Raw genomic sequence first — 27,934 nt, forward strand, 5'->3', positions numbered from 1 at the left:
ATAGTTTGAATAAGTGTTGAAAGTGTGGAGGAAAAATAGATTTTTATCATATGTGGTGGACATGCAGAAAAGTCCAAGATTTTTGGAATATTGTTTATGATGAGATGAAAAAAATGTTCAAATTAACATTTTTAAAGAAACCAGAAGCCTTTCTGTTAGGAATCTTAGGTAGAGACATTCCGAAACATACAAGAGAAATCTTTTTATATGCAACAACGGCTGCAAGTCTATTGATTGCATCTAATTGGAAAGGGGAAATGATACCAACGCTAACAGAATGGCAAAATAAATTATTAGACTATGTGGAAATGGCTCAATTAACAAATAGGTTAAGAGGTAACACCAAACAATTATTTTCTCAAAAATGGGAAATGCTTAAGAGATACTTAAAAAATAATAACAGCGACATATTATATATAGTAGTGTTTGAATGACCCTTGTGTACATAAAATATTAAGAAATAAAGGAAAATCAGTATGCAAGGTTGTAAAAAAGTATTAGAAAGTATATTAAATGTAAGGTAATAATTATAAGTACATTCAAAATCACAAATGTCAACTATATCGGGAAATGATGGGAAGTCTATATTTATTTTACTTTAGTTTGTTGTTGTGGTTTTACTTTATTTTATGTACCATTATATGATTTTAGCTTAGCTGATATCTAAGTGGAATTAGAAGGTTAAGTTAACATTCTAAGTTAAACTAATTTAAGAATATATATATATATATATATTCTTAAACACATACACATATTATATATATATATATATATATATATATATATATATATATATATATATTGTATGTATGTGTATGTGTGTATGTGTGAAGTTAAATCTGTAATGACATTGTTGTTGTTGTTGTTTAGTCGTGTCCGACTCTTCGTGACCCCATGGACCAGAGCACACCAGGCACTCCTGTCTTCCACTGCCTCCCGCAGTTTGGTCAGAGTAATGACATTAATGAATTCCAATAAAGAATTTTTTCATATAAAATAAAATGAATTGGACTTAAACATAACTAATTTAGGCTGAATGCAGCTTATTGATTTCAAGCAGTAGTGTGAGGATTATCTGTTCTCCATCAGAAAGAGAGAGAGTGAGGACTGGGCACTGCACTGAATAGCAACAGAGTTTGCTATTAGACATGTAACTGATTTAAATACTAGACACATGCCTGTTTACTCCCAATTATGGCTGTTTTAAGATGCCATAAAACATGGGAGATGTGAAATGAAAGGGGCCCTTCAAGCACAAACAGGTCTATCTAGAGGACTGGCAGAGGTAGAGTATAGGCCTTACACTGCTACAGGGGTGCAGAATCAGCAGCCTTCCATGTGTTGCTGGATTATCTCTCCCATCATCCCAGCCATTCTGGAGTCCAACAACTTCTGGAGAGTCATAGGTTCCCATCGCTTCTCTTCTAGATGAGTTAAGTTCCTTGCACAGGTATCATGGAGAAGCACATGTTTCACACATTGGCCAGTGTATCATTCTGTACATTCTAATTGTCAAAATCAGTTATTTGTGACCAGGTTCCCTCACAATCTCTTTGGAAAAGTCATTACAATATGGCCAGTCTCTTTTCCAATTGAATCTTTTTTTTCTCTTTCTGGTTTGCCACCACCAGTTGAGACCCTAACATATGTGAAGTTAGATTCCCCCACCCCCTAAATGTGTCTCATTTTAAACTCGCTTACATTGAATTTCATTTCCATTTTGACATTCAAATATGGAGAGATTCTTTTAGAGCACCATCACAATCCCTTTTTGGAATATTACTCTACCGAGATGCAGGGGCGTACCTAGCTGCTCTGGCACCCAGAGCAGTGGGGGCGGGGCGATCTGCCCACAGGGGCAGGGTGATCTGCTCACGGGGGCACCACGACGATCTGCCCAGGGGGGTGCCACAACGAGCTGCCCACGGAGCTGCCTGGCGGACACAAGCCCCACACTGCCGTTTCGGGCAATGCAGGGGCCCAAGCCACCATATCACCATATCACTCCCAGGAGAGACGTGTGGCTCTGGCGTGCTACAGGCCAGGCTCTGCGGTAAGTGCCACCCCCGTGGTGTGCCATTTTGTCACCCCCTCAGGCAGACCACACACCCCACACCCCCATTCCTACGCCCCTGCCGAGATGATCACCCTGAAGGGGTGGAAGCTAACATACATTTCATATTTGGCCAGCTCAAGGGAACAAAGAAAGAAACTGCCCTCAGAGCCTTTTGTCTACTGCATGCTGATCCACAGGGGTGGGTTGGAGCAGCCAGTTGTGCCCTTGATGTGCTGGGAGCTTGGGCACCCACATTTTTTTGCCATGGATGCCTGACCTCCGCCACATGCCACCGCCGCTTGCCGCCCCAGTAGGTGGCAAATATAGGTGGCACCCCAGTAGGTGCTCCACCCACTCATTATACTTTGAGGTAGTTAGGGATGCTTTTGCTATTAAGATGAACATGAATGATTTGCTGCCTGGTTGTGTTGAGTATGTGTGTAATCAAGGTGTCCGAAGCAACACATATATGCACTGTCTTTTTCATTCCATGTAATAAACCAAGCTTTCTTTATTCTGCTGGTGTGCTATCTTTCTTATTGGGCATGAGGTTAAAAATAGAAACACGGAGTAGAAACACACATATTAACTCCAGGAAAAGATCCTTAACCTATCAGGCGTGTGTAGAGTATATAGGGAACACATGAGTGGTGGACACAAAATGGGGCTTCAGTTGCACACTTGCACAGTTGTATTGATAGGGAACAGTTCTCTTTGAAACTAATTAAAGATGAATAGTGGAAAGAACCACAAATTCCCAAATAGCAGGTCCTCAGGTAATTATACAGAGAGGCCATAGAGAGCATTTTAATGATATGGGCTTCACTCATGTGATTCACGGATTTGGTTTCTATCTTATACAAGGCTATAAAATGAGTGCTCCTTATTCTAAGCATGTCATATTTGCCACAGAGCATTTTTTTTTAATGCAGTTGGTAAACTCCTGCTCCATAAAACAAAGGCAATGTTTCCCAGGCAGCTGCAGGTTTGTGGCTTGTGGGTGCTGTGGGAATGACACGTGCCAGACAAGTGTTTGGTTAAATAAAGCTACAACTTTATAGATTATACAGCAGGTAAGTGGGGTTGGCATGGCAGTAGTGTGAGGATTGACTCTTCATTCCCATCAGCCCTTGGCAATGGAATGGCATTCTGTTTGAATAGTTGGCAGGTATCCAACACCTCCCATGGGAGTTGACCAGTGTTGGACCCTGGCATGGGACAGGTCAGACACCCAGAATCTCCCTGAAGCAGATACTCTCCCACCCTTTGTGGTGTGTTAAGGAGCCAACAGAGAGAACAGGTCATTTGCAGAACAGAGAAAGATAGTGACATGCCAGCTAACTTGCAGTTGGTTTCTTTATTAAGAAAGCAGAAAAGAGAACACACAGAGAATTCTAAGGGTGGCTCCTGTCAGGCAGCTTCCACGACTCCTCCTCATCCAGCCAGTCCCTGACATGGTGCCTCATATAAAAAGAGAGAAATGTATGCTGCAAGCAAAAGTAGTATTTGTGTAAGAAGGCCAGATATAATGAAGTAACACACATTGTTTGGAGTAAACTAGGATCACCTTATGAAAAATAATGTTAGAACACAATGAACTTATGGAACTGGAGAAAGCCCTGTGCAGGAAATATCCCCAAACTCTATCAGGCTCCTATGGCTGTTTACTGGGTGATCCTACCCTGCAGGAAGTAAAATTTATGAGCTAAATGGATCAGCCTGCAAAGCACCTCATTACAAAAAAATTGATGTGCCCCCATTTGATAATGAGAGCACTCCTGGTGACTTTACATAAGCAGGCTGCTTCCTGGGGGAGAAGACTCCAAACCTCTACATTTGACCTGCCCCCCTCATTTGGTAACTAGATAAACTCTAGTCATTTGACATAAGGAAACTGTCCAGAAGGAAAGCACAGGTCAGGAAGAATCCCAACAAAGAGAGAGGTCCCATGGTGCAAGAACCACATAATTTCATTGTACTCCCCTCTTCTTTGGGGAACAATAATTTTGAAGCTTATAGCAGGGATGATTTGTTCAGAGGAGGAAGTGTTCAACAGTTCCTTACCATTCCCCTCCATTTTAATGCAAGGCCACCTGAATATGCTTTTGGTTCTTGTTTTTAACAAGTCAGTGGACAAGTTAATATGCGCAACATCTAGTGTTGAGCTAAGAGTATTTAAACGTTGTCACTTCTTCTTTTTATTTACAGAAGAGAGCACACCTTAGTAAAATGTCAAAAGGAAACTTCACCGCAATTACTGAGTTTGTTTTGCTGGGATTCACAGATAACCAGAACCTGCAGGTTCTTCTCTTCACTGTGTTCTTTCTGATTTACTTGGTGATCTTAGTGGGGAACATTGGCATGGTAACATTAATCACAATTGACTCCCGGCTCCACACTCCCATGTACTTTTTCCTGAGCCACCTGTCAATCTTAGATATCGGTTACTCCACTGTCATTGCTCCCAGGACACTGATGACCTTTGTGGCAGAAAGCAAAACTATTTCCTTCACTGGCTGTGCCCTGCAGTTTTTCTTCTTCTGCATTGCTGTATCCTGTGAGTGCTGCCTGCTGGGTGTGATGGCATATGACCGCTTCATTGCAATCTGCAACCCACTGTTGTATACTGCTCTCATGTCCAAAAAGCTCTGTTATTTGCTTGTGGCTGGTTCCTATCTAACAGGTTGTGTGAATGCAGCGGTCCAGACTTCATTTATATTTACTTTGTCCTTTTGTAGATCCAACATCATCAACCATTTCTTCTGTGATGTGGGCCCTATTCTAAGGCTCTCCTGTTCAGATACAAGAGTCGTTGATATGATTCATTTTAGCTTCTCAACAGCAGTTGTATCAATACCTGTCCTGGGTATTCTGGTGTCTTACAGTTACATACTTGTCACCATCCTTCGGATCAGCTCAGCCGAGGGCAGACGAAAAGCCTTCTCCACCTGTGCCTCCCACCTTACAGCTGTCACCATTTTCTATGGCACAGTTGCTTTCATGTACTTACGGCCCAGTTCAAAATATTCTGTGGAACAGGACAAAATCATCTCTGTCTTTTACACCCTTGCAATACCTATGCTGAATCCACTCATCTACAGCCTGAGAAACAAGGAGGTAAAAGAGGCTTTCAAAAGGATGGTTGGGGGAAAGATTATCTCTCAGAGGCGATAAGCTTCATTATCAAAATCCTGGTTCTGTATCTTATTGTACCCTTTATCTCATTTCCATTTTTAATTTTTATCTCTATAATGGGTTACATTCACACTTAGTCTACAATCCTTTACGTACTCCCATTTCTGAGTATGGGATTGTTCCATTTTTTATGTGTAGTTAGGTTCTATTGAAGTTTGACTTGGGCCCTCTCGATTTTTATTGGAATGAGGTACAACAAATTCTGCCTGTTTCCAAGCAAACTATTACAATTTGAGGTTTACAGGCTATGGATTTACTGAAGCACCAAGGAATTCTAATGCCTGTTTTCTGCCAGCAAGGGAAATAATGAGAACTGAGCACCATTCCATTGAATGATAACAGAGAGTATACTATTTAACCTGTAGCAGATGAAATTCCCTGGCTTTCCAGATGTTGCTGGATTACACTTCCCATCATCCAAGACCATTGTCCATTCTGGTGTCCAGGAACATATGGAGAACCACAGGTTCCCATGCCTGCTCTAGTAGATGCTGGAAGCTTCTGACACAGGTATGATGAAGGTGTACATGTTGCACACACATCATTCTCTGTTGCTGCAAAGATTAATATATGCTATTTGTGACAAGGGAACTATATGAATGGCATGGCTCTGATTACCCTTCTTCAGAGGATGGTTAATGTGTTGCAGTAGTGATACTTAGGCAAGACAGTCACACCATTCACTGATAGACATGGAGAAGCGTTTTGACTGTGAGTGAATGCCACAATGCTGGCAGCCCATTATGTTGCCCCTAAACAGTAGGGTCCAGTGAGGGAGCCTGGGTGAGGCACCATTGCTCTTCTAGTGTTCCAACATAGCTAATTGCTGGCACTTGCAGAAAAGAAAGGGGGGACAAGGGGGGTGAAACAATGGTGCCAAACTATACATTTTCTATGGTTCACTGCCGCATATATTTATTCTGGTATTAATCTTTATCTTAAATGTGACCGGGAAGGTATGAGTAAATATCCAGACCTCCTAATCATTAATGTAAAGATCAGTGAACTCATCTACTGTTACAAGCAAAGCTTATTAGCTCTTGTAATGAAAAAACCCTGTTTTGCTTAGACAGTAGGCTGTTCCTCCAAAAGTAATGGTTTAGAAAAAAATAACATAATCAGTTAGTCATTTCTTATGGAGGTCATGCTCTTTCAACTTCAGACTGGACAAGCTATACAAAATAGAAAAAAGAAAGGAACTTTTGGAAATAATTTATGGTGGAAAGGAATAAATATGTTATAATACTCATTCCAGGAAGACCCCTTCCCTACTCATCGAGTTACATTGGCCCCAAATAGCATTTAAACCACAGATTTCCATAGTTGGATAGCTCGCACACTTCAACGGGACCACCTTTTTGTCGTATATTCTCAAGGGCCAGCTTCCCTCTTTGCTGAGCTGCAGACCTAGGATTGGGTGAGGGAACTGCTGTAGCCTTGCTGATATTAATGGGAAGAGCTTAACTCTTACATGGAAGGCACAGGTCTCTGATTGCTGACTTGAGTTCCACTTTTTTCAGGAAAACCATACCCCCTCCCTTTTTCTCTTTACTTTTAGAGTGTGGCTCTGTGGCAAATTTCTGTACCTGCTCATCAGGCTTTGGGTAGTTTGGGATGCTCTTAAGATCAAGGAGCAACTGTACTGTGGGATTTGTTACCTATTGATATCTCTATAATCAAGGGTGTCTGAAGCAGCACCTGTATATTCTGTCTCTGTCATTTCACGTAATAAACATAATAAAGATTCTACTTTCTTTATTCTACATTATTCTACATTCTTAGTGAGAATAAGGCTTAAGGTAGAAAAAACATGTTCTTAATTGAAACAAACATTGACTCCAACAACATATTGTGATCTTGCAAAGGGAAGATGTGGTTGGTGGGCAAGCTTGTGGGTTCAGACATACGCTTCATTACATGGGGAGCTGAGCCCAGAGAAGAATATGGCTGCAGAGTGAACCAGAAGGTCCTGCCATGATGCGCTGCACCAAACCAGCTCCCTGCACCTTGCACCTGCCCTCTCCCCCTCCTAGAAACCCTCTGTGTCAGGAACATGGGAGTACAAAACCCATTCCACCTCAATGGCCATACTGATTACCAAACTAACTCAGCAGTCTCTGGTCAAAAAGATTGGGCTTGTTTTTGAAATGTTTCGAAGCCCTTCAAAACCTTTTTGACCAGAAATGATAGTGGAAAGGGGGGGGGGGATGTAGATGTCATGAACATTGACGACTCTGCAATCTCAAAGTTCCCAATTGCTGACGTGTGTGTATGTGAGGATGATGATGGAAATGTTTGCAAATGCAAGATGTTCCACTGGAAGCTCACACTTCACATTTTCAGTATGAATCAGCATGCCATATACTTGAAGAGCCTATTCTTGCGAAAGGCATGCTACAAATTTCCCCATGAGAAATAGCTTTGCAGAGTTGAGTTGGCAAGATTGGGACCAGGCTGTCTTACAAGTTTATCAGCAAACTTAATTTGACAGAAAATAGAGGCAAGTAATAAATAAAGATTCACATTGAATTGTGGACCGAATGGAGATGAAACACTTCTGCTTGGAACCAATTAAAGATGAAGAATGGAAAGAACGAATTCCCAAATAGCATGTTCTCAGATGATTATGTTGAGGGGTCATGGAGAGCATTTTAATGATATGGGCTTCACCCATGTGTTTCAGGGATTTGGCTTCTAGTTGATGCTAAACTAACTATAAAATGACAGATTCTATCTACAACTGTTGGTTTGGTGTTCTTGGAATGACATCCATGTCTTCACAGGTAAGGTGAGATATGCTATGTTAACTAACCTGATAGACTCTCAGAGTGCTTGTGAATTTTTATGTCTAGCAGTCAGATCTAGCAACAGCTTGGTTCTCTGGGGGCAAATCAATTACCTGGGATTTATTTTGGCTTTTTCTTTGACAAAAGACTTTTTTCATTCTCTGTATGTGATGTAGCCTGCTAGTTGCCTGTGACTGTAAGCAGCAGCGGATCATGGAGATCTGTAGAAATGCAGATGGCAGTCTTTCTGCATTGACTTGTTGTAGAAAACATAGTCATGTGCAGCTGAAGGATAGCTTACATACTGCGTAACAAGTATGAAATATTGGGCAAGAGGTTTTATAAAAAATGTTACTGTTAGCTTACACAGTTCCAAAGGAAGGAGTATGTCCCTCCATAGTTATTTTCATCGTTGTTGCCTTTGGGAAGAAGGGGATGTATGTGAGCTTTTTCACATATTTTTTGGAGCATGCATTCCCCTTTCCCAAGAGCAGCAATCACCTTGGTAGGAAGACAAAAAAACTTTAGAGTCATAGACTCTTACATACTGAAAGGGCATGACGGTGTAAAATAGGAACACAATCCAAGCAGGTTCCTTTACGCCTCAGGATGCTGTAAATAAGTGAACAGCAGGGACAATCAAAATTCCACTTCATGAAGACCAGATAGTACAGACAGCTAAAGCAAGTTGCTCAAGATGCCTAAGTAGCTGGACCTTGGTGTGAAAGAGCTTCCAATAGTGGTAGAATGTGGATCTGTATTGAAAATAAATTACCACTCACCCCCTCCAAGAAGTGGGCGGGGTTTGTGACACCATGCAAGACTTAGTTCAGTGATGGCCAAACTTGGCCCTCCAGCTGTTTTGGGACTACAATTCCCATCATCCCAGACCACTGGTTCTGTTAGCTAGGGATGATGAGAGTTGTAGTCCCAAATCTGCTGGAGGGCCATTACAGGTCTTTGTTCCATTAAGTATTTTGTTTTTGTGGGACTGTGGAGTCAAAAGTCAAAGTTCATTTTCAGAGGTTTGTGACATAATCCAGTTCCATAAAATGAATGGACTGTCGCCAATAATATCAGCAGAAGGTGGAAAAATCTATGCTTGTAGTTTGTGAGGCTGATTCATTCCTACAGTGTTCTCCTATGAGATATTGTTGGCATAATTGTGGTAATTTGTTTTAAGGTAGTGTGGTAGTCATCCAGCTGCAGGCATTCTTTTGGGTTGCATTTCAGAGCAATATGCAGTAAAATAGGTAAAGGTAAAGAGACCCCTGACCATTAGGTCCAGTCATGGACGACTCTGGGGTTGCATGCTCATCTCACTTTACTGGCCAAGGGAGCCGGCATACAGCTTCTGGGTCATGTGGCCAGCATGACTAAGCTGCTTCTGGAGAAACCAGAGCAGCGCACGGAAATGCCATTTACCTTCCCGCCTATTTATCTACTTGTACTTTGACGTGCTTTCGAACTGCTAGGTTGGCAGGGGCAGGGACCGAGCAACGGGAGCTCACCCTGTCGCGGGGATTCGAACCGCTGACCTTCTGATCGGCAAGTCCTAGGCTCTGTGGTTTTGACCACAGCGCCACCCACATCCCTATGCAGTAAAATAAAAGCATACTATTATAAATTAGTTCAGTTTTGTAGGATTCATTGATCACCCAGGGCTTCAGTTCCCCCACTTCATTTATAAGACTTTGCAACATTCCTGGTAATCTCTGTTGCCATACTAATGGGGAGCATTGAGATAAGAATATTAACCATTGTTGATTCTTTGACCTATGCAGTGTTCATATGAGGACAAGGGAGTGTTGCTCACATCAGAGAGAGTACAGGGATGTCTTCAGCCAACACACATGATCTTTTTGTTTTCCCTGATCGTAAAACACCATTTCATGAAGCTGTCATTTGTCTGTATTTGACAATTGCAATGGAATGGTTGCACTCCTCTTTCAAGACTTAAAATTGTGGCTTCCTGAAGCTTTTGGTGGTGATGGACATAGTACACACTGTAATATCTAGTATGGATCTAATACTATTTCATCATTGTTCTCCTATTTTTATTTGCAGAAGATAGCACACCTTAATAAAATGTCAGAAGGAAACTTCACCGCAATGACTGAATTTGTTTTGCTGGGATTCACAGATAACCAGAATCTGCAGGTTCTTCTTTTTGCTGTGTTCTTACTGATTTACTTGGTGATCTTGGTGGGGAACATTAGCATGATAACATTAATTACAATTGACTCCAGGCTCCACACTCCCATGTATTTTTTCCTGAGCAACCTGTCAATCTTAGATATCGGTTACTCCACTGTCATTGCTCCCAGGACACTGATGACCTTCGTAGCAGAAAGCAAAACTATTTCCTTCACTGGCTGTGCCCTGCAATTTTTCTTCTTCTGCATTGCTGTATCCTGTGAGTGCTGCCTGCTGGGTGCGATGGCATACGACCGCTTCATTGCAATCTGCAACCCACTGTTGTATACTGCTCTCATGTCCAAAAAGCTCTGTTATTTGCTTGTGGCTAGCTCGTATTGAGGCATCAGGCATAAGCCTGCATTTTATTAATGTTTGATCAGGACTTGTATATTAAAGAGGGCTTAGATTTTCAAAAGTTTCATGCCAGGCAGACCAGCTGCTTAAGAAAACACTGGCAATGTTTTCCTCCTAGACAAGGGGCCCCCTTGATTTATAGCAGGAAAATAACTTTCAAAGTCGTAAAAGCTGAAATTACAGGCTGAGAACGGACACTGACCCTACATGTTACAGAAGATAACAAAGGCAGAGATAAATATAATTAGGAATGAGTAAATAGTAAAATAATACCAATGTGCCTCCCAGTAAAATGAGCTAGATCTTCTTTCCAAGGTTAAAGACCAAATGGAGAAGCATCTGGCTGGCAGAAAGAAAGCATTTTTGGGAAGTCTTTTTTAAAGCTGTTTTCTTTCTTAAACTGAGAGAGTTTAAGGGTAATAAATGTTGGGAAGATCTAATGGGAAAAGCAACTGGCTGAAGAGGGGGGGGGTAAACTAAAGAGGCTTCTTTAAAAACTGTTTTTTACTGAGTTCCTTCCGTTCTACTTTGAGAAGCTTTATTCTTTTAAAAGGTTACCTATGATAATGTATGAAATATATTAGCTTAAATATATTGGCTTAAATGTAATTATGCAAAGGATTTAAGAGATGTTAGATTCTTATTTCATAGAGTCCTAGAGTTGGAATAGACCACAGGGGCCATTGAGCCCAGCCCCCTGCCGGACAGGAAGACGCCATCTGGGCAGTCCTGATATATGGCTGTCAGACATTTGTTTAGAAACCTTCAAATGAAGTAGATCTTTCAATGTTGATGTGAAATTCAAGATCCTTGACATATGTTTAAGATAAAAATTTAAGATTAACCATTTGTTTTAGAAGGCAATAGGGCAAAGAGGGCAAGAGGTGAGCTGGTAATTAAGATTCCATGTAAGATATATTATTACTTATTTGTCATTTATAGATGTAACAATATATAGCTCTTTGTGCTCCATATAAGGACAGGAGGATGTGGGTGTATCTTTTGTGATTGGATATAGCAGGCAGCCAATAGGAATTTCAACCAGGCTGATTGGACAGATGCAGCCCAAGGAGGAGCAAAGGGGGCTGGATTAAGGGAATATAAGTGCTGGCCATAATGGCAGGAGGCCAGGCCAGAGCTTGGTAACCATATACCACTGTGCCTCTCATTTATTTGTCTGACAAATAAATTATTATTTTAATTTCTCTATTGCTGCGTTGAATATTTCATTCCAGCTAAGCGTTAACCACAAGCAGGGTGCTACAGTATCTAACAGGTTGTGTGAATGCAGCGGTCCAGACTTCATTTATATTTAGTTTGTCCTTTTGTAGATCCAACATCATCAACCATTTCTTCTGTGATGTGGTCCCTATTCTAAGGCTCTCCTGTTCAGATACAAGAGTCATTGATATGATTCATTTTAGCTTCTCAACAGCAATTGTATCCGTAACTATCCTGGCCATTCTTGTGTCTTACACATACATCCTAGTTGCCATCCTTCGGATCAACTCAGCCGAGGGCAGACGAAAAGCCTTCTCCACCTGTGCCTCCCACCTTACAGCTGTCACCATTTTCTATGGCACAGTTGCTTTCATGTACTTACGGCCCAGTTCAAAATATTCCGTGGAACAGGACAAAATCATCTCTGTCTTTTACACCCTTGCAATACCTATGCTGAATCCACTCATCTACAGCCTGAGAAACAAGGAGGTAAAAGAGGCTTTCAAAAGGATGGTTGGGGGAAAGATTATCTCTTAAAGACATTAACGTTCAAAACAATAAATCCAATCCTACAGCTTACTTCATCCTTTATTACAAAGTCCTTATTACTATTATTTCCTTCCCAGTGAGTCAGATCCAGGCTAAAGCTACACTTCTATTCTTAATTTGAGTAGCTCACACTAAACTCCACAGGGTTTATTTCTCAGCAGGCATTTTTGTATTGGTCTGGGCATTAATTTATATCAAGTCCCATTGAAATGTGTGTGAGTTCTAAGAGATAGGTATACATCAGTAACATTTTTGATCGAGTGCATAAACTATGGTGGTCACGCCCAGTACGGAGACTGAATAGAGCATTCCCATGTCTCTCCCCAAAATAGGCTGCCCTCGCACATCTTATCACAATGTTTAGAAGTTATTATTCATTGGCTTTCTCCCCCCTGCTGTCTCGTGTCATAATGCCTGGGGGTGATGGAATGGTATGTGCACATATACATGAAAAAATGAATGAAATAGGTTTACATGGAACTCTCTGTCATTTACTTATAATGTGGTATTAGAGTGGCCTGGCTTGACTTTTAATGGTGGCCTGTAACGATGTTCATCTCTTTATTAGCGTTGCTGGACGAACACTTTTACTGTTATGTTTTATTCCATGTTATGAATTTTAAATGTTTAATGAGCTGTTTGTCTTCTAGCATGGTGTAAGTCACTTTTTCAGAAGTTTTGTAAAAGGCAATGAACATATATTATTAATAATAAATAAATAAATACATTTTAGCAACCAAAAAATTGAATCCTTTGTTCCCATGTCTATTTAGGTACACACATAGCCTCTTTACTTTAGTTTTTCAGCTCATTTAACTAAGCCGTTTCTATTTGGCTCAGCGGGGGGTTAGTGAACATTCAGTGAACGCTCACTCACATTTTAGAGGTTCAGTCATTTGATGTTACCTCATCTGTCACATGAGGGGGTGAACAGCATGACCATTATCTATTTGCATGTATTAATAACAGGACTTTTTTCACCTGGAATTTACTGGAACTCAGTTCTGGCACCTCAGGTGAACAAGGGGGTTCCAAAAGAGTTCCTATTTTTCTAGAAAAATAGCACTGATTAATAATGTAGATCTTTAAAAAGCCATTCACCATATACAATGGGCTCATTCCTCAGCAAGGCATTATTCAGAGGTGGAGCCTATGCCCGCACTGCCCAGGGCAGGCGCACTCCCGAGGGGGGGGCGGGGTATGGAGGGTGCCCTTCCAGGCATGGGACAGCTGCTCGGGTGCACAGAGCGGCACGCACATGCCCTGCAGCCAGGGGCGGAGTGAGCTGCCCATGTGGCCAGAGCGAAACATTTGGTGTGCTGCATGCCCACGACTGCCAAATGTCACCCCCCTCAGCAAAGACACCCGGGGCGATCCGCCCTCACTGTACCTCCCTTCCTCCGCCCCTGGCATTATTGCCATATATTTGGCATGTGTCCATTTACAGCTTCACATGGTGCCACTAAGAAATAACGTGTCTCCAACAATCTCTGCCTGGTAGTGCCTCATTGATGCTGAATAGCTGGATGTAGAAAAGACTCAGAATGAGCTTGAGGAAATAAAAAGTTATTCACTGCTTACCCAAAACTTGAAAGACAGGTAGTCAACTCTATGGAATGGTGATCTACAACCTGTGTGCCACAGTAGAAAAGGCCCTGTCTTGTGTCCCAACTAATCAGGTTTATGAACATGATGAGGCAGATTAGTAGAGCCTAAGATTTTGAGTACAATGTCAGAAGAAACCTTTGGAAAGAGGCTACCAAGCAGATTTCCTTCCATCCGCCCATTCAACAACACCTGCTGTGAAAGCTATGCACTTTAGTTCTCTGCAAGGAATGTTGTTATTTCTTAACGTGTACTCAAATAGTAACATAAATTGCTTTGCAATCTTTCATTCTTGGCAAAGGCAGGTGTACACTAAGACATTGCAAACCTGATTGTGTGTCAGTGTGGTATAGTGGTTAAGAGTGGTAGACTCATAATCTGGTGAACCAGGTTCGCATGCCTGCTCCTCCACATGCAGCTGTTGGGTGACCTTGGGCTAGTCACACTTCTCTGAAGTCTCTCAGCCCCACTCCCCTCACAGAGTGTTTGTTGTGGGGGAGGAAGGGAAAGGAGAATGTTCGCCGCTTTGAGGCTCCTTCGGGTAGTGATAAAGCTGGATATCAAATCCAAACTCTTCTTCTTCTTCTTCTGTGTACTCAGAAGTAAGGCCATTGAATTCAGCTGGACTTATTCCCAGGTAATAGATTTAAGATGGTTCATTTGAATTTTATTACTGCTCCTCAGTTCAAGTCCTAGTCTCTTTATCAAAATGGATACAGTAGAACTGCCTCAGGTTACAAACGCTTCAGGTTACAAACTCTGCTAACCTGGAAGAGTTACCTTGAGTTGAGAACTTTGCCCCAGGATGACAACAGAAATTGTGTGCTGGCAGCGCAGCGGCAGCAAGAGGCCCCATTAGCGAAAGCATGCCTCTAGTTAAGAACAGTTTCAGGTTAAGAACAGACCTCCACAACGAATTAAGTTTGTAACTAGAGGTACCACTATGGAACCATCTAGATTTGACTGCCTGTTTTTGACCACTATAGATATTCGCTTTTAAATTTAAATTTGTTTCCCTGCCCCGTGACATTTTCTGGACATACATAGTACCTACTCAATGCCTGAGTGAGGGCAATTAGCATAACAACTTTATGCTGAACTATGAGATTCTAATTCCACGTACCCAGGAGTGACCTGCACTGTTAATGTAGCAGCTCAGCCCTACCAAGTGAGCTGTTCTGGATGGCTCTGTCTAACAGCCAGCATGTTGCAAGCACCTTTCGGTCCTGCAGGTCCCAATGACTTTGTTGGTATTGTTAACTGGTGTTAATAGCTTTGGGAATGTGCAACAAACTTACTCTAAAACAGCGGTTCTCAACCTGTGGGTCCCCAGATGTTGTTGGACTACAACACCCATCATCCCTGAGCTCTGGCCTTCCCGGCTGGGGGTGATGAGAGTTGTAGTTGAACAACATCTGGGGAACCACAGGTTGAGAAAGGCTGCTCTAAAACAAGATAGAGGAAAGTAACTAGTGAAAATTCCTACTGAATTGTGGGATGAATGGAGAGGGGAAACTTCTGTTAGAAACTAATTAAGGATGAATAGCAGAAAGTAAAAGAAATTCCCAGGCTGTCTGTCCTCAGGTGATTATGCAGAGATGTCATACAGAGTATTTTAATTTATGCCTTTGAGGAATTTGGTCACTAGGTGGTAGCAAAACAACTATAAAATGAGCATTTCTCTCTACATCCCTTATTCTAGGGCTCTAGGATCGACATTGATCATCTTCACAAGTAAGGTTTCTTAGAATACATTTCCTAGCCAGATATAATCCAAAATTCCTGTTAATCTCCCCACTAGCAGTCAAATTTATCAACAGTGCATTTCTCTGGAAGCAAATTTATAATCTAAGCATTGAGGGGAGGGTGTTCTTGCTTGGTTACGGTATCTCTGAATTCTACCTCTTTTGCACTGATCCAGCAAACAGGTTTATGTGCAAATGAAGGACATCAACATACTGCAGAGGAAGTAGTTCTTTATCTACTGCAGCTACCTCACAACTATAAAATTAGCCTTTCTATCGATATGCCTAACTTTGGGGCTTTAGGAATGACATCTGTCCTCTTCACAGGTAAAATTCCTAGCCTGATTTATTCTCAGAGTACTTAGGATATTTTATTTTTGGCAGCCAGACGATATCTATGCACAGTTCCATTCTCTGCAAGCAAGGAATTTTTTTAGAATTTAGCTTGGTTTCTTTTCACAAAAGCTGGGGAGGTTGACTTCTGTTGATGATGCACTAGATCTTTCTTGCAAGTTGTGTGTGATTGTAACAAGAAATTCAGAAATGGAGATTTAAAATCACCAGATAAGCAGTTTATTTGCTTAATGTTTTTTTATCTGGTACTGCAGCTGGATTCAACCAAAAAGGGGGGAAACTCAGATTGAAGTTGAGAGACACATTTGCATATCTGGGCATTGAAGGGAGCTAGTTAACACTCAGTTACAATATTTTTGCATTCTGTCTTTATGATCTCCATCCAACAAACATGTTTATGAGCAAATGGAAGATAGCTTGCCTGCTGAAGGGCAATTTGCATTGTACCTTGGTTCTCGAAAAGAATCAATTTGACTCCTGGAACCATTCAGAAACCAAAGCGTAGCTTCCAATTGGCTGCAGGAGCATCCTGCAGCCAATTGGAAGCCGTGAAAGCCGTGCTGGATGTTCGGCTTCCAAAAATCATTCGAAAACCGGAACACTCACTTATAGGTTTCAATTGTTTAGAAGCCAATTTGTTCGGGAGCCAAGGCGTTTGAGATCCAAGGTATGACGGTGCTTCATTATTTTCCACAGCAGCCTCACAAATGAATATGGGGAACACCAGGGCAAACAGCATACTTTAGAACACCAACCCAATTCTGCCTTTCTTTTTAGATTCCATTGACCCAAGTTGCAGCAAGATTTGATAGTGCATTCTTTTTTTTAAAGGGGAAAGATGGGGAAAAGATGCAGGAACCTTAACTTAAGGGGGATTTAGGAGGTTTGCTGCAGTGACATAAGCAAGAAGTGGCCAGCATTTGAAGGATGTTTTTTTAAAAAAAATGGGTATTAGGCGCATCAAATGGTGCTGGTTTTGGTGAGTAAGTGGTGGCACTGGTCAATAGTGGGAGCCAATGGCCAGCACAAGAGCTTTCTACAAAACCTGAATGAAGGCTGAAAGAGGCCATGTGTTTGAGAACCAAACCTCCCCTGGCAATTTGACACAAGCTGACTGCACAGTGATGGGAAGAATCCCAATTTACATACAGGGCCCTTGGGGCAAGAGCCAGAGAAGAATTCAGGAGCACTCATATCTTCTTTTTGACAAACATTAGGAGTTTCTGAAGCTTATATCTGAGGTGTTTAGATTGGAGGAGGAAACGTTAAGCATCTCGTTGACATTCCTCTCCGGCGGCAAAGTGTGTGGAGGGCCACAGGGGCAGCTGCCCTAGGTGCAAAATTGTTAGAGGTGCAAAATTTCAACACCCTGTGCTGCCTCAGTACTGCTGTGCACTTCTGTCACTGGGCTTCCTTGAAAATGGCTCCCCCATGTGAAAAAGAATGTGACCTCTCCAGACAATGGAACGACTCTTCTTTTCTTATCTCTGTGGCTGTGATCTCCTGAGTGACACAGATGGTGTTAGGCAGTTAATGTGCATGCATACTCTATCCATTTCCCTTTCTCCACACACCCCTTCCCCATGTGGCCACAGGTACTGGCAACCCATGCTACATCACTGTTCCTTGCCACTTAAATGTAGGGTCTCCTGAAACTACTTTTGGTTGTTGTTTTCAGCAAATCAGTGGATGTATTGAAATGTGTAACATCTAGTGTGGAGCTAATACTATTTCAACTTTTTTCTCATATTTCTATTTACACAGGAGAATACAACTTGTGACAATGTCAGAAGGAAATCTCACCACAATTACTGAATTTGTTTTGCTGGGATTCACAGATAATCAGAGTCTGCAGTTTATTCTCTTCATATTGTTCTTACTGATTTACTTGTTGACCCTGGTGGGGAACATCGGCATGGTAACATTAATCAGGATTGACTCCCGCCTCCATACTCCCATGTATTTTTTCCTCAGCAGCCTGTCACTCTTGGATATTGGTTACTCCAGTGTCATTGCCCCAAGGACATTGATTAACTTTATAGTAGAAAGCAAAACTATTTCCTTCACTGGCTGTGCCCTGCAGTTTTTCTTCTTTTGCATTGCTGTATCCTGTGAGTGCTGCCTGCTGGGTGTGATGGCATATGACCGCTTCATTGCTATTTGCAACCCACTGCTGTATACTGCTATCATGTCCAGAAAGCTGTGTTATTTGCTTGTGGCTAGCTCCTATCTAACAAGTTGTGTGAATGCAGTGGTCCACACTTCCCTTATATTTAATTTGTCCTTTTGTAGTTCCAACATCATCAACCACTTCTTCTGTGATGTGCCCCAGATCCTAAAGCTGTCCTGCTCGGACACAACAGTCATTGATATTTTTCATTTCACCTTCTCTACAGCACTTATATTGGTAACTATATTGGCCATTTCCATCTCTTACACATACATACTTATTGCCATCCTTCGGATCAGCTCAACTGAGGGCAGACATAAAGCCTTCTCCACCTGTGCCTCCCACCTTACAGCTGTCACCATATTCTATGCAACAGGAGCTTTCATGTACTTAAGGCCCAGTTCAAAATATTCAGTGGAGCAAGACAAAATCATCTCTGTCTTTTACACCCTTGCAATACCTATGCTGAATCCACTCATCTACAGTCTGAGAAACAAGGAGGTAAAAGAGGCTTTCAAAAGGCTGGTTGGAGGAAAGGTGGTCTCTAGTGAAAATTCCTGCTGAATTGTGAGCTGAATGGAGAGGGGCAACTTCTTTTAGAAACTATTTAAAGATGAATAAAAGAAAGTAAAAAAAAAAATCCCAGGCTGTCTGTCCTCAGGTGATTATGCAGAGATGTCATACAGAGTATTTTAATTTATGCCTTTAAGGAATTTGGTCACTAGGTGGTAGCAAAACAACTATAAAATGCATTTCTCTCTACATCCCTTATTCTAGGGTTCTAGGATCGGCACTGATCATCTTCACAAGTAAGGTTTCTTATAATACATTTCCTAGCCAGATATAATCCAAAATTCCTGTTAACTGTTAGGATATAGTTCCATTTCACCTTAAAAGTGTCAGGCATGATTGTTGTGTATCACATGTTTGTTTACTCCAAGCACTGTCTGCTGGGAACTTCTGTTGTACATAGCTTTTGTATTCTGGCTGTTTTTCCTGGACACGGAGGCAAGCCGTCATGTTTTTCCTTTGTTCTGAACTACATTGAATAAAGCTGTAAATATGCTCTCCTGTCTGCATCTTTCATTACGGAGACTCTGCTCAAAGGGTGTGCATGGGTCTTGGAATGTCTCTGAGGCTCGTGTCGCTAATTGACTGATGCTGTTCCACGGGAGACCGGTGATCGTCCGGAGACAACTGGGGGCCTGCCTGATGCCTCCGTCTCCCTGGCAGTAATCCAACAATAGGTTTCGGGCTCAGATTCACGGCGCTTACAGGAGAGTAAGACTGCTGATGCCTGCTGAGATCCTGGCAGCAATAGCAACAGAGGTATGTGGAAAAGCGAGGCTTTTCTGTGCCGTGGAAGCAAGCTACGTCTGATTTACGACGTGCTAAAGATAAGGAGCCCTTGAAGGGAATAAGGCTCACGGCTGAAGTAAAGAGCTGGGATGGATCTTTTACAAGCCTCCGTTGGGGCTCTGTGCCCAAAGCTTAATGGCCACAATTATCAGACCTCGGCAAGGTACTGTGAGGGCCAGATGAGAATGCTTGGTCTGTGGCACACTGTTTCTGAGGACCCCCCTGTGCCTCTGACAGATAAATGGGTGGCACAAGATTCAAGAGCCATGGGAGTGATTTTGCTCTCAGTAGCTCCTGAAGAGTTAATCACCCTGGCTGGCAAGGCCAGCTTGCATGAGATGTGGGAAGGGCTCCCGGCCTTCCCTGACAAGAGGCTGGGTCTGTGTTGCTTTACTTCAAAAAGCTGCACAGGAAGCATTTGGAGCCAGGGGAAGACCTTGGAGCCCACGTTTTGCATTTGCAGCATCTCAGACAGGAATTGACTCATAGAGGTTTTAATATGCCTGAGTCTCTGTTTGCAATCCTTATCCTGGTCTCCCTGGATGAGAGCTATCATGCTGTGGCAAGCCAGCTGGCAACTCTTCCTGCGCAGGACCTCACTGCTACAAAAGTTTCGGCGACCTTGCAAAACGAATATGATAGGAGGAATGCAGCTGAACCAGCTTGTGTGCTTCAGGGGGAGCAGTGTGGGACAGCATTCCAGCTTCCAGGTGGAGCCAAGGCATTGGCAGCTGTGAAGTGCTGGAAATGTGGAAACCAAGGTCATATTCAGAGTATTGCCCAAAGGCTGGAGCTAAACAAAAGAAGAAGCCTGCAGGTGGCTAGAAGCAGAAGGGGGGTGGGAAACCCAGGCCAGTGAAAAACAAGGCTTTGTTTGCTGGCAACGCTTCTCCAAAAGTCAAAGGCAGATTTATTGTGGATTCTGGAGCGACAAGGCACATAAGGAAGGATCGTCACCTGTTTATTTCCTTCATGCCTCAAAATGGGGAGATCCAACAGGCTGATGGAAAGACGTTGAGAGTTGCAGGAGTCGGGACAGTGAAACTGGCAAGTCTGCACACAACCATCAGCGAAGTACTTTTTGTTGCAGATTCTGCAGACAATTTCCTCAGCGTCCCACAGCTGACTGGGCAGGGCTTTGAGATTTCCTTCAAGAAGAGCATCTGTGTCATCAGGAAGGGCAAAGAGGACATTTTGCATGCGAAGTTTGTAGATGGCTTGTTCTTGATAACTTATGATGACAATGCTGTTGATGTGTCTAATGTTGAATCTTGTTGTGTTGCACAAACTAACAAAGTTCTTCATGTAGGATGTATTCACGAGGCGCACCGAAAATTTTGTCACATGTCTTGGCAGGCACTGGCCAAGATGCCTGGGTTGGTTCAGGGTTTGAACATTAAGCCCTGTAAGTTTCAAATTAAATGTGTATCTTGTGCAGAAAACAAGGTGAAGGTTGATCTGAAAGGCAAAGTGTCTAGCAGACAGGCTTCCAAACCCTATCAGCTAGTCCACGCAGACCTGGTTGGTCCACTTGCGCCCTCTTTGGGTGGAGCAAGGCACTTCATGGTTTTAATTGATTCTTTTTCCAGGTACATTCATGTGTTTATGCTCCAGCAGAAGTCAGAAGCGTTCCCTAAGTTCAAGGCGTTTTCTGCTTGGTTGGAGAATGCTCACAATAAACACATTGGCTGTTTATTTTCTGATCAAGGCGGTGAATTCACTTCTCATCAGTTTGAGGCTTTCCTGACTGAGAAGGGAATCCAGCACGACCTCTCAAGTCCTAGATCTCCATGGGAGAATGGACTTTGCGAGCGCGCAAACCAGACTTTGCTGCAAGGCCTAAAAACCTTGTTGCATGATGCCAGTCTCCCTGAGAAATATTGGGCTGAAGCTCTATTGTGTTTCCTTTATTCCTATAACAGGAGACTGTCATCACCTATTGGTTGTACTCCCTATGAGAATATGTTAGGTAAGAAACCTTACGTCAAGCATATGAGAATCTTTGGTTCTGACATGTGGGTACACACCCCACAGAGCAGCAAGCTTGGGAAGCATGGGGCACATGGTTTGTTCATGGGGTACGAAAAAGGTGCATACAGGATATTCATGACTGACTCTCAGTCCATTAGGTTCACAAAAGTTCATAAATCCAATCCTATAAATTCATTCATTATTGCAGAGTCCATATGATCATCATCATTATGGGCAACAAATGGTGACCAACAATATAGGATGCTATTCCTATGACACTGCTCTGATTAACAATCCTCAGACTTGCAACAATTATAGTTCAGAAATTTTGGGGTGTGGGATGGAGAGAGGTGGATACTTGATCAGAGTCTGGACACCAGCTTCAGTGGGTAAGTAATATGATGAGGCAACGCTATCACGCCAATCAATGATCTACATGGTGCAGTGCCTGGACTTGAATAAATGTCACATTTCCTACAACAGACAGTGCCAATGGTCCTCTTATATTTCAGATAAGGGTCAACCCATGTTGACCACTCAAACTCCATTGAACAGGGAGCAGCAACCAATCCTCACTTTCACGTCAGTGTGTGATGAGCATGTTTTCAAAAGCATGTGGTTCTCACTTTACATTTTGAGTATTACTCAGCAAACTGTGCACGCCTAAGAGCTTATCCTTTTAAAAACCATACTACAACAGTGAAGTGCACTGCTTGTTCCATGTGTGCAGGATCCATTTCCTTTATTGCAATTGGGTCTGGGGGAAAGCTGCCTTGCTCACTTTTATTGACCTTTTCTTAGCCTTTGATACCATTAATGGTGATATCTAGTGACTTCTAGATTAGATTAATGCAATGAACTATATACGAGGCTGCCCTTGAAGATGACTTAGAAACTTGAATTGGCTCAAAATGCAGAAGCCAGGCTACTGGCTGGGGTTCGATTGAGATAACATATAACCCCTGTTTCAAAAAAAGTTACATTGGTTTGTTTCCAGGCCCAATTCAAGGGGCTCATGTTACTTTTTAGCCCCCAAATATCTGAACATCAGCATCCTACAGTCCTTCTTGGGTGTTGAAATCAGCAGAGGAGGCTCTATTGGCAGTTCCACCTCCCTAAAAATGTCAAGTGACAGTGACCCAGGAGAGATAAATTTCTTTGGCAGCACCTAAGTTGTGGAATTCCTTCCCCACAGAGATGCATCTGTCTTCATTACTCCCAACTTTCAGTGAAAACTGAAGAAGCACATTTTAACATGTGTTTTCAGGGCCAACCCTCTTCCGCTTACTGTAATCTCTTTGAACTGTTTCAAATTCTGGTTTTTAGATTGTAAGCCCCCTTCAGTCCTGCTGGTCCCAATTACTTTGTTGGTATTGGTAACTGGTGTTATTGTTAATAGCTTTGGGAATATGTAACAAACTGACAGTACTCTAAAACAAAATAGAGGAAAGTAACTAGTGAAGATTCCTACTGAATTGTGGGCTGAATGGAGAGGGGAAACTTCTGTTAGAAACTAATTAAAGATGAATATTAGAATGTAAAAGAAATTCCCAGGCTGTATGTCCTCAGGTGATTATGCAGAGAGTATTTTAATTCATGCCCTTCGGGAAATTGGTTTCTAGGTGATACCAAAACAACTATAAAATGAGCATTTTTCTGAACATGCCTTATTCTGGGACTCTAGGATCGACATTGATCATCTTCACAAGTAAGGTTCCTTATGATACATTTCCTAGCCAGATATACTCACAAAGTTCTTGTCAATTCTCCCTCCAGCAGCAGTCAAATTTATCCACAGTGCATTTCTATGGAAGCAAATTTATTATCTGGAACTTCTTTGGGCTTCCTGTTCCTATTTCTCTATTGTTTTCATTGGGCTTCACAGCCAGCTTCAACCCATACAGGGTAAATAAAGATTAAATTTAACAGCCACAGCATATTACATGTGCATTGAGGGAAGGTTATTTCTTGCTTACAATATCTACAATATCTCTGCAGAAATACAGTAATTGAGTGGTAACTCGATCCCTTCAATGTCCAGATATGGTAATGTGTTTCTTAAATTCAATTTGATTTCCCCCCCTTTTTGGTTGAATCCAACTGCAGTGCCAGATAAAAAAATTAAGCAGATAAACTGCTTATCTGATGTTTTTAAATTTCCATTTCTGAATTTCTTATTGCAATCACACACAACTTGCAGGAAAGATCTCATGCAGTATCATAAGAAGTCAATCTCCCCAACTTCTATGAAACTAAGCCAAAATAAAGTCCATATTTTTGATTTGTTTTGTTTTTGTTTCCAGAGAATTGAGCTGTTCATCGATATCATCTGGCTGTCAAAAATAGAATATCCCAAACACTCTGAGAATAAATTAAGCTAGGAGGTTGACCTGTGAAGAGGACAGATGTCATTCCTAAAGCCCCAAAGTAAGGTTTATTGATAGAATGGCTAATTTTATAGTTGTGAGGTTGCTGCAGAAGATAAAAAATGAATTCCTCTGCAGTATGTTGGTGTCCTTCATTTGCACACAAACCTGTTTGCTGAATCAGTGCAAAAGAGATAGAATTCAGAGATACTGTAACGAAGCAAGAACACCCTCCTCTCAATGCTTAGATAATGAGGTGTGTCTCTTAAATTCAGTCTGATTTTTTTTTTCCTGTGGGTTGAAGCTGGCAACCATGCCAAATGAAAATAATAAACCAAACAATTGCTTGGGCAAATATTGTAAGTAAAATGAAGGGCACCTTATGTACTCCAGAGCAAAATCCTTCATTCTTTGAGACATCAACCTCTCAAATTAATGGGAAGAGACACTTTCTGCAGGAATCCCAATTTACATACAGGACCCTTGGGGCAAGAACCAGAGAAGAATTCAGGAGTGCTCATATCTTCTTTTTGAGAAAATTGGGAGTTTCTGAAACTTATATCTGAGGTGTTTAGATTGGAGGAGGAAACGTTAAGCATTTCATTGACATTCCTCTCCAGTGGCATAATGTGTGGAGGGCCACAGGGGCGGTTGCCCTGCGTGCAAAATTGTTAGAGGTGCAAAATTTCATCACCCTGTGCTGCCGCAATACAGCTATGCACTTCCGTCGCTGGGCTCCCTAGAAAATGGCTTCCTCATGTGAAAAAGGAAGTGACCTCTCCCAACAATGGAATGACTCTTCGTTTCTTATCTCTGTGGCTGTGATCTCCTGAGTGATGCAGATGCTGTCAGGCAGCTGAATGTGCATGCACACTCTGTCCATTTCCATTTCTCTCCCCCCCCCATCCCCATGTGGCCCCGGGTACTGGCAACTCATGCTACACCTCTGTTCCTTGCCACTTAAACGTTAGTGTGGAGATAATACTATTTCAGCTTTTCTCTCATATTTCTATTTACACAGGAGAATACAACTTGTGACAATGTCAGAAGGAAACTTCACCACAATTACTGAATTTGTTTTGCTGGGATTCACAGATAATCAGAGTCTGCAGTTTATTCTCTTCTTATTGTTCTTACTGATTTACTTGTTGATCCTGGTGGGGAACATTGGCATGGTAACATTAATCAGGATTGACTCCCGCCTCCATACTCCCATGTATTTTTTCCTCAGCAGCCTGTCACTCTTGGATATTGGTTACTCCAGTGTTATTGCCCCCAGGACACTGATGACCTTTGTGGCAGAAAGCAAAACTATTTCCTTCACTGGCTGTGCCCTGCAGTTTTTCTTCTTCTGCATTGCTGTATCCTGTGAGTGCTGCCTGCTGGGTGTGATGGCATATGACCGCTTCATTGCTATTTGCAACCCACTGCTGTATACTGCTATCATGTCCAGAAAACTCTGTAATCTGCTTGTGGCTGGCTCCTATTTAACAGGTTGTGTGAATGCAATTGTCCAGACTTCCATTATATTTAATTTGTCCTTTTGTCGTTCCAACATCATCAACCACTTCTTCTGTGATGTGCCTCCGATCCTAAAGCTGTCTTGCTCGGACACAACAGTCATTGATATTATTCATTTCATCTTCTCAACAGCAATTGTACTGGTAACGATATTAGCCATTTCCATCTCTTACACATACATACTTATTGCCATCCTTCGGATCAACTCAGCTGAGGGCAGACATAAAGCCTTCTCCACCTGTGCCTCCCACCTTACGGCTGTCACCATATTCTATGCAACAGGAGCCTTCATGTATGTCCGACCCAATTCAAAATATTCCATAGAGCAAGACAAAATCATCTCTGTTTTTTACACCCTTGCGATACCTATGTTGAATCCATTCATCTACAGTCTGAGAAACAAGGAGGTAAAAGAGGCATTCAAAAGGCTGGTTAGAGGAAAGGTGGTCTCTCAGAGATATTAATTTTCATAATAATAAATACAATCCTATATCTTACTTCATTCCTTAATGCAGAGTTGTGGTTGTTGTTGTTGTTGCTGCTGCTGCTGTCGTAATCATTATGGGCAACAAATGATGACTAACATACCTTATAGGATTCTATTCCGATGACACTGCCCTGATTAACAATTTTCAGACTGGCAACCATCATAATAATTTGGGGGGGGGGTGGAGAGTGGGATACTTAATCAGGGTCTAGGCTCCACCTCCAGTGGTTAAGTAATTTACTGAGGCAACTATAACACACCAATCAATGATCTACATGGTGCAGTGCTTGTACGTGAATAAATGTCACATTTCCTACAACAGACAGTGCCAATTCTCTTATGTTTCAGATAAGGGTCAACTCATGTTGACCACTCAAATTCCATTGAACAGGGAGCCACAACTAATCCTCACTTTCATGTCAGTGTGTGATGAGCATGTTTTCAAAAGCACATTGTTCCCACTTTACATTTTGAGTATTACTCAGCAAACTGTGCACACCTTTTAAAAACCAGACTACTACAGTGGAGTTCACTGCTTGTTCCATGTGTGCAGGATCAGTTTCCTTTATTGCAATGTAGTCAAGCTGTTGAATAAGTGTGGCCAACCACTTTCCCTCTTGACCAATTCCCATCTTGGCTTCTTGAAGCTAGCTGTTGGGGATTGACTGGGTGGGCCCAGGACTTCAATGACGCTTCACTGAGAGAGGGGAGAGTGTCACCTTCTTTGAAAGAGGCTGTGGTGCATCCTTAAGAAGACCTCCCTGGACCTGCAACTGCTGGATAACTATTGCCCAGTAGCTAATATCCCCTTGGCAGGCAAGGTGCTCGAAAGCGTGCTGCCAGTCTTGCTTCAGGCATGCTTGAAGGATCCATTTCACCTTGTCATGACATTTGTTGGAAGAGAGGTGATGGGGGAACATATGCTCCAACACTTCTACAATGAAAATAAGGATGACCTGGGGGAAAGCGGACATTCTGGGATCATATCTGAAACTTGGACTGCTTCTGTAAATCCGGGATCATCCCTAGAAAATAGGGACACTTGGAGGGTCTGTGGGAAAGCTGCCTTGCTCACTTTTCTTGACCTTTCCTCAGCCTTTGATACCATTGATGGTGATATCTAGTGACTTCTAGATTGTTGTTGTTGTTGTTGACTATATGGAACTGGCGGAAATGACCAGCAGAATCCGAGACCAGGGAGAAGAGTCGGTGGAAGAAGATTGGAAGAAATTTAAAGACTATTTACAGAAATACTGCAAAATTAATGAATGTTAGAATGATGTTGGATTGAAGTTAAGTGGTTTTCAGCAGTAATGTTATAAAGATGTGTAAAAATGGATTGTTAACAGGGGATAATCTAAAGTTATAATATATTAAGATTAAAGATTAGGATAAAAAGAAAAAGGGAAAGGATTTGCTGAACCAACTAATTGAACGGGATACAAAAAAGGGAGGTGTGAGGAGGTCTGGGGAACAAGCGAATGAAAGATAAGACACGGAAATATTGAATTGTTTTTAACTGTTTTTATTTTGTATTTTTTCTTTTTCTTTTTTCTTTTTGTAATATTTTGAAAACTTTAATAAAAATCTTTTTTTAAAAAAAAATAGATTGTTGTTGTTGTTTAGCCGTTTAGTTGTGTCCGATTTTTTGTGACCCCATGGGCCAGAGCACACCAGGCACTCCTGGATCACTGCCTTGCCGTGACGAAGGGGCTTGAATAACTCAGAGATGCTATGAACTATGCCGAGCAGGGCACCCAAGATGGACAGGTCATAGTGGAGAGTTTTGACCAAATGTGGTCCACCTGGAGCAGGAACCAACAAGCCACTCCAGCATCCCTGCCAAGAAAACTTCATGGACAAAGACAACAGACTTCAAGATTAGATTAATGCAATGAACTATATACGAGGCTGCCCTTGAAGATGACTTAGAAACTTGAATTGGCTCAAAATGCAGAAGCCAGGCTACTGGCTGGGGTTCGATTGAGATAACATA

The 27,934-nt window shown here is 42.0% G+C and overlaps 5 protein-coding genes across 6 annotated transcripts in view; all 5 read left to right on the forward strand.

Annotated features, from left to right (window-relative positions):
- LOC114601534 (apelin receptor) overlaps positions 1–27,934 on the forward strand; it is a 492,419-nt gene that overhangs the window by 389,111 nt on the left and 75,374 nt on the right. The window lies entirely within an intron of this gene.
- Positions 4,286–5,230, forward strand: LOC114601762 (olfactory receptor 5AR1-like). Its single transcript, XM_028739252.2, has one exon. The coding sequence runs from the start codon at positions 4,286–4,288 to the stop codon at positions 5,228–5,230; it is 945 nt and encodes a 314-aa protein (XP_028595085.2).
- LOC114601769 (olfactory receptor 5AR1-like) lies at positions 10,126–12,348 on the forward strand. 2 transcript variants are annotated; one of them, XM_077933244.1, is made up of 2 exons: positions 10,126–10,568; positions 11,844–12,348. In XM_077933244.1, the coding sequence occupies exons 1-2, from the start codon at positions 10,126–10,128 to the stop codon at positions 12,346–12,348; spliced, it is 948 nt and encodes a 315-aa protein (XP_077789370.1). The 2 variants fall into 2 exon arrangements, with proteins under 2 accessions (XP_077789370.1, XP_077789373.1); XM_077933247.1 differs by having other exon boundaries at positions 11,847–12,348.
- LOC114584316 (olfactory receptor 5AP2-like) lies at positions 17,839–18,798 on the forward strand. Its single transcript, XM_028706076.2, has one exon. The coding sequence runs from the start codon at positions 17,848–17,850 to the stop codon at positions 18,796–18,798; it is 951 nt and encodes a 316-aa protein (XP_028561909.2). The 5' UTR covers positions 17,839–17,847.
- On the forward strand, positions 24,962–25,915 carry LOC144325177 (olfactory receptor 5AP2-like). The gene has a single exon (XM_077917906.1). The coding sequence runs from the start codon at positions 24,971–24,973 to the stop codon at positions 25,913–25,915; it is 945 nt and encodes a 314-aa protein (XP_077774032.1). The 5' UTR covers positions 24,962–24,970.

Source organism: Podarcis muralis, chromosome 1, assembly GCF_964188315.1.
Source record: "Podarcis muralis chromosome 1, rPodMur119.hap1.1, whole genome shotgun sequence".
NCBI classification, from domain to species: domain Eukaryota; kingdom Metazoa; phylum Chordata; class Lepidosauria; order Squamata; family Lacertidae; genus Podarcis; species Podarcis muralis.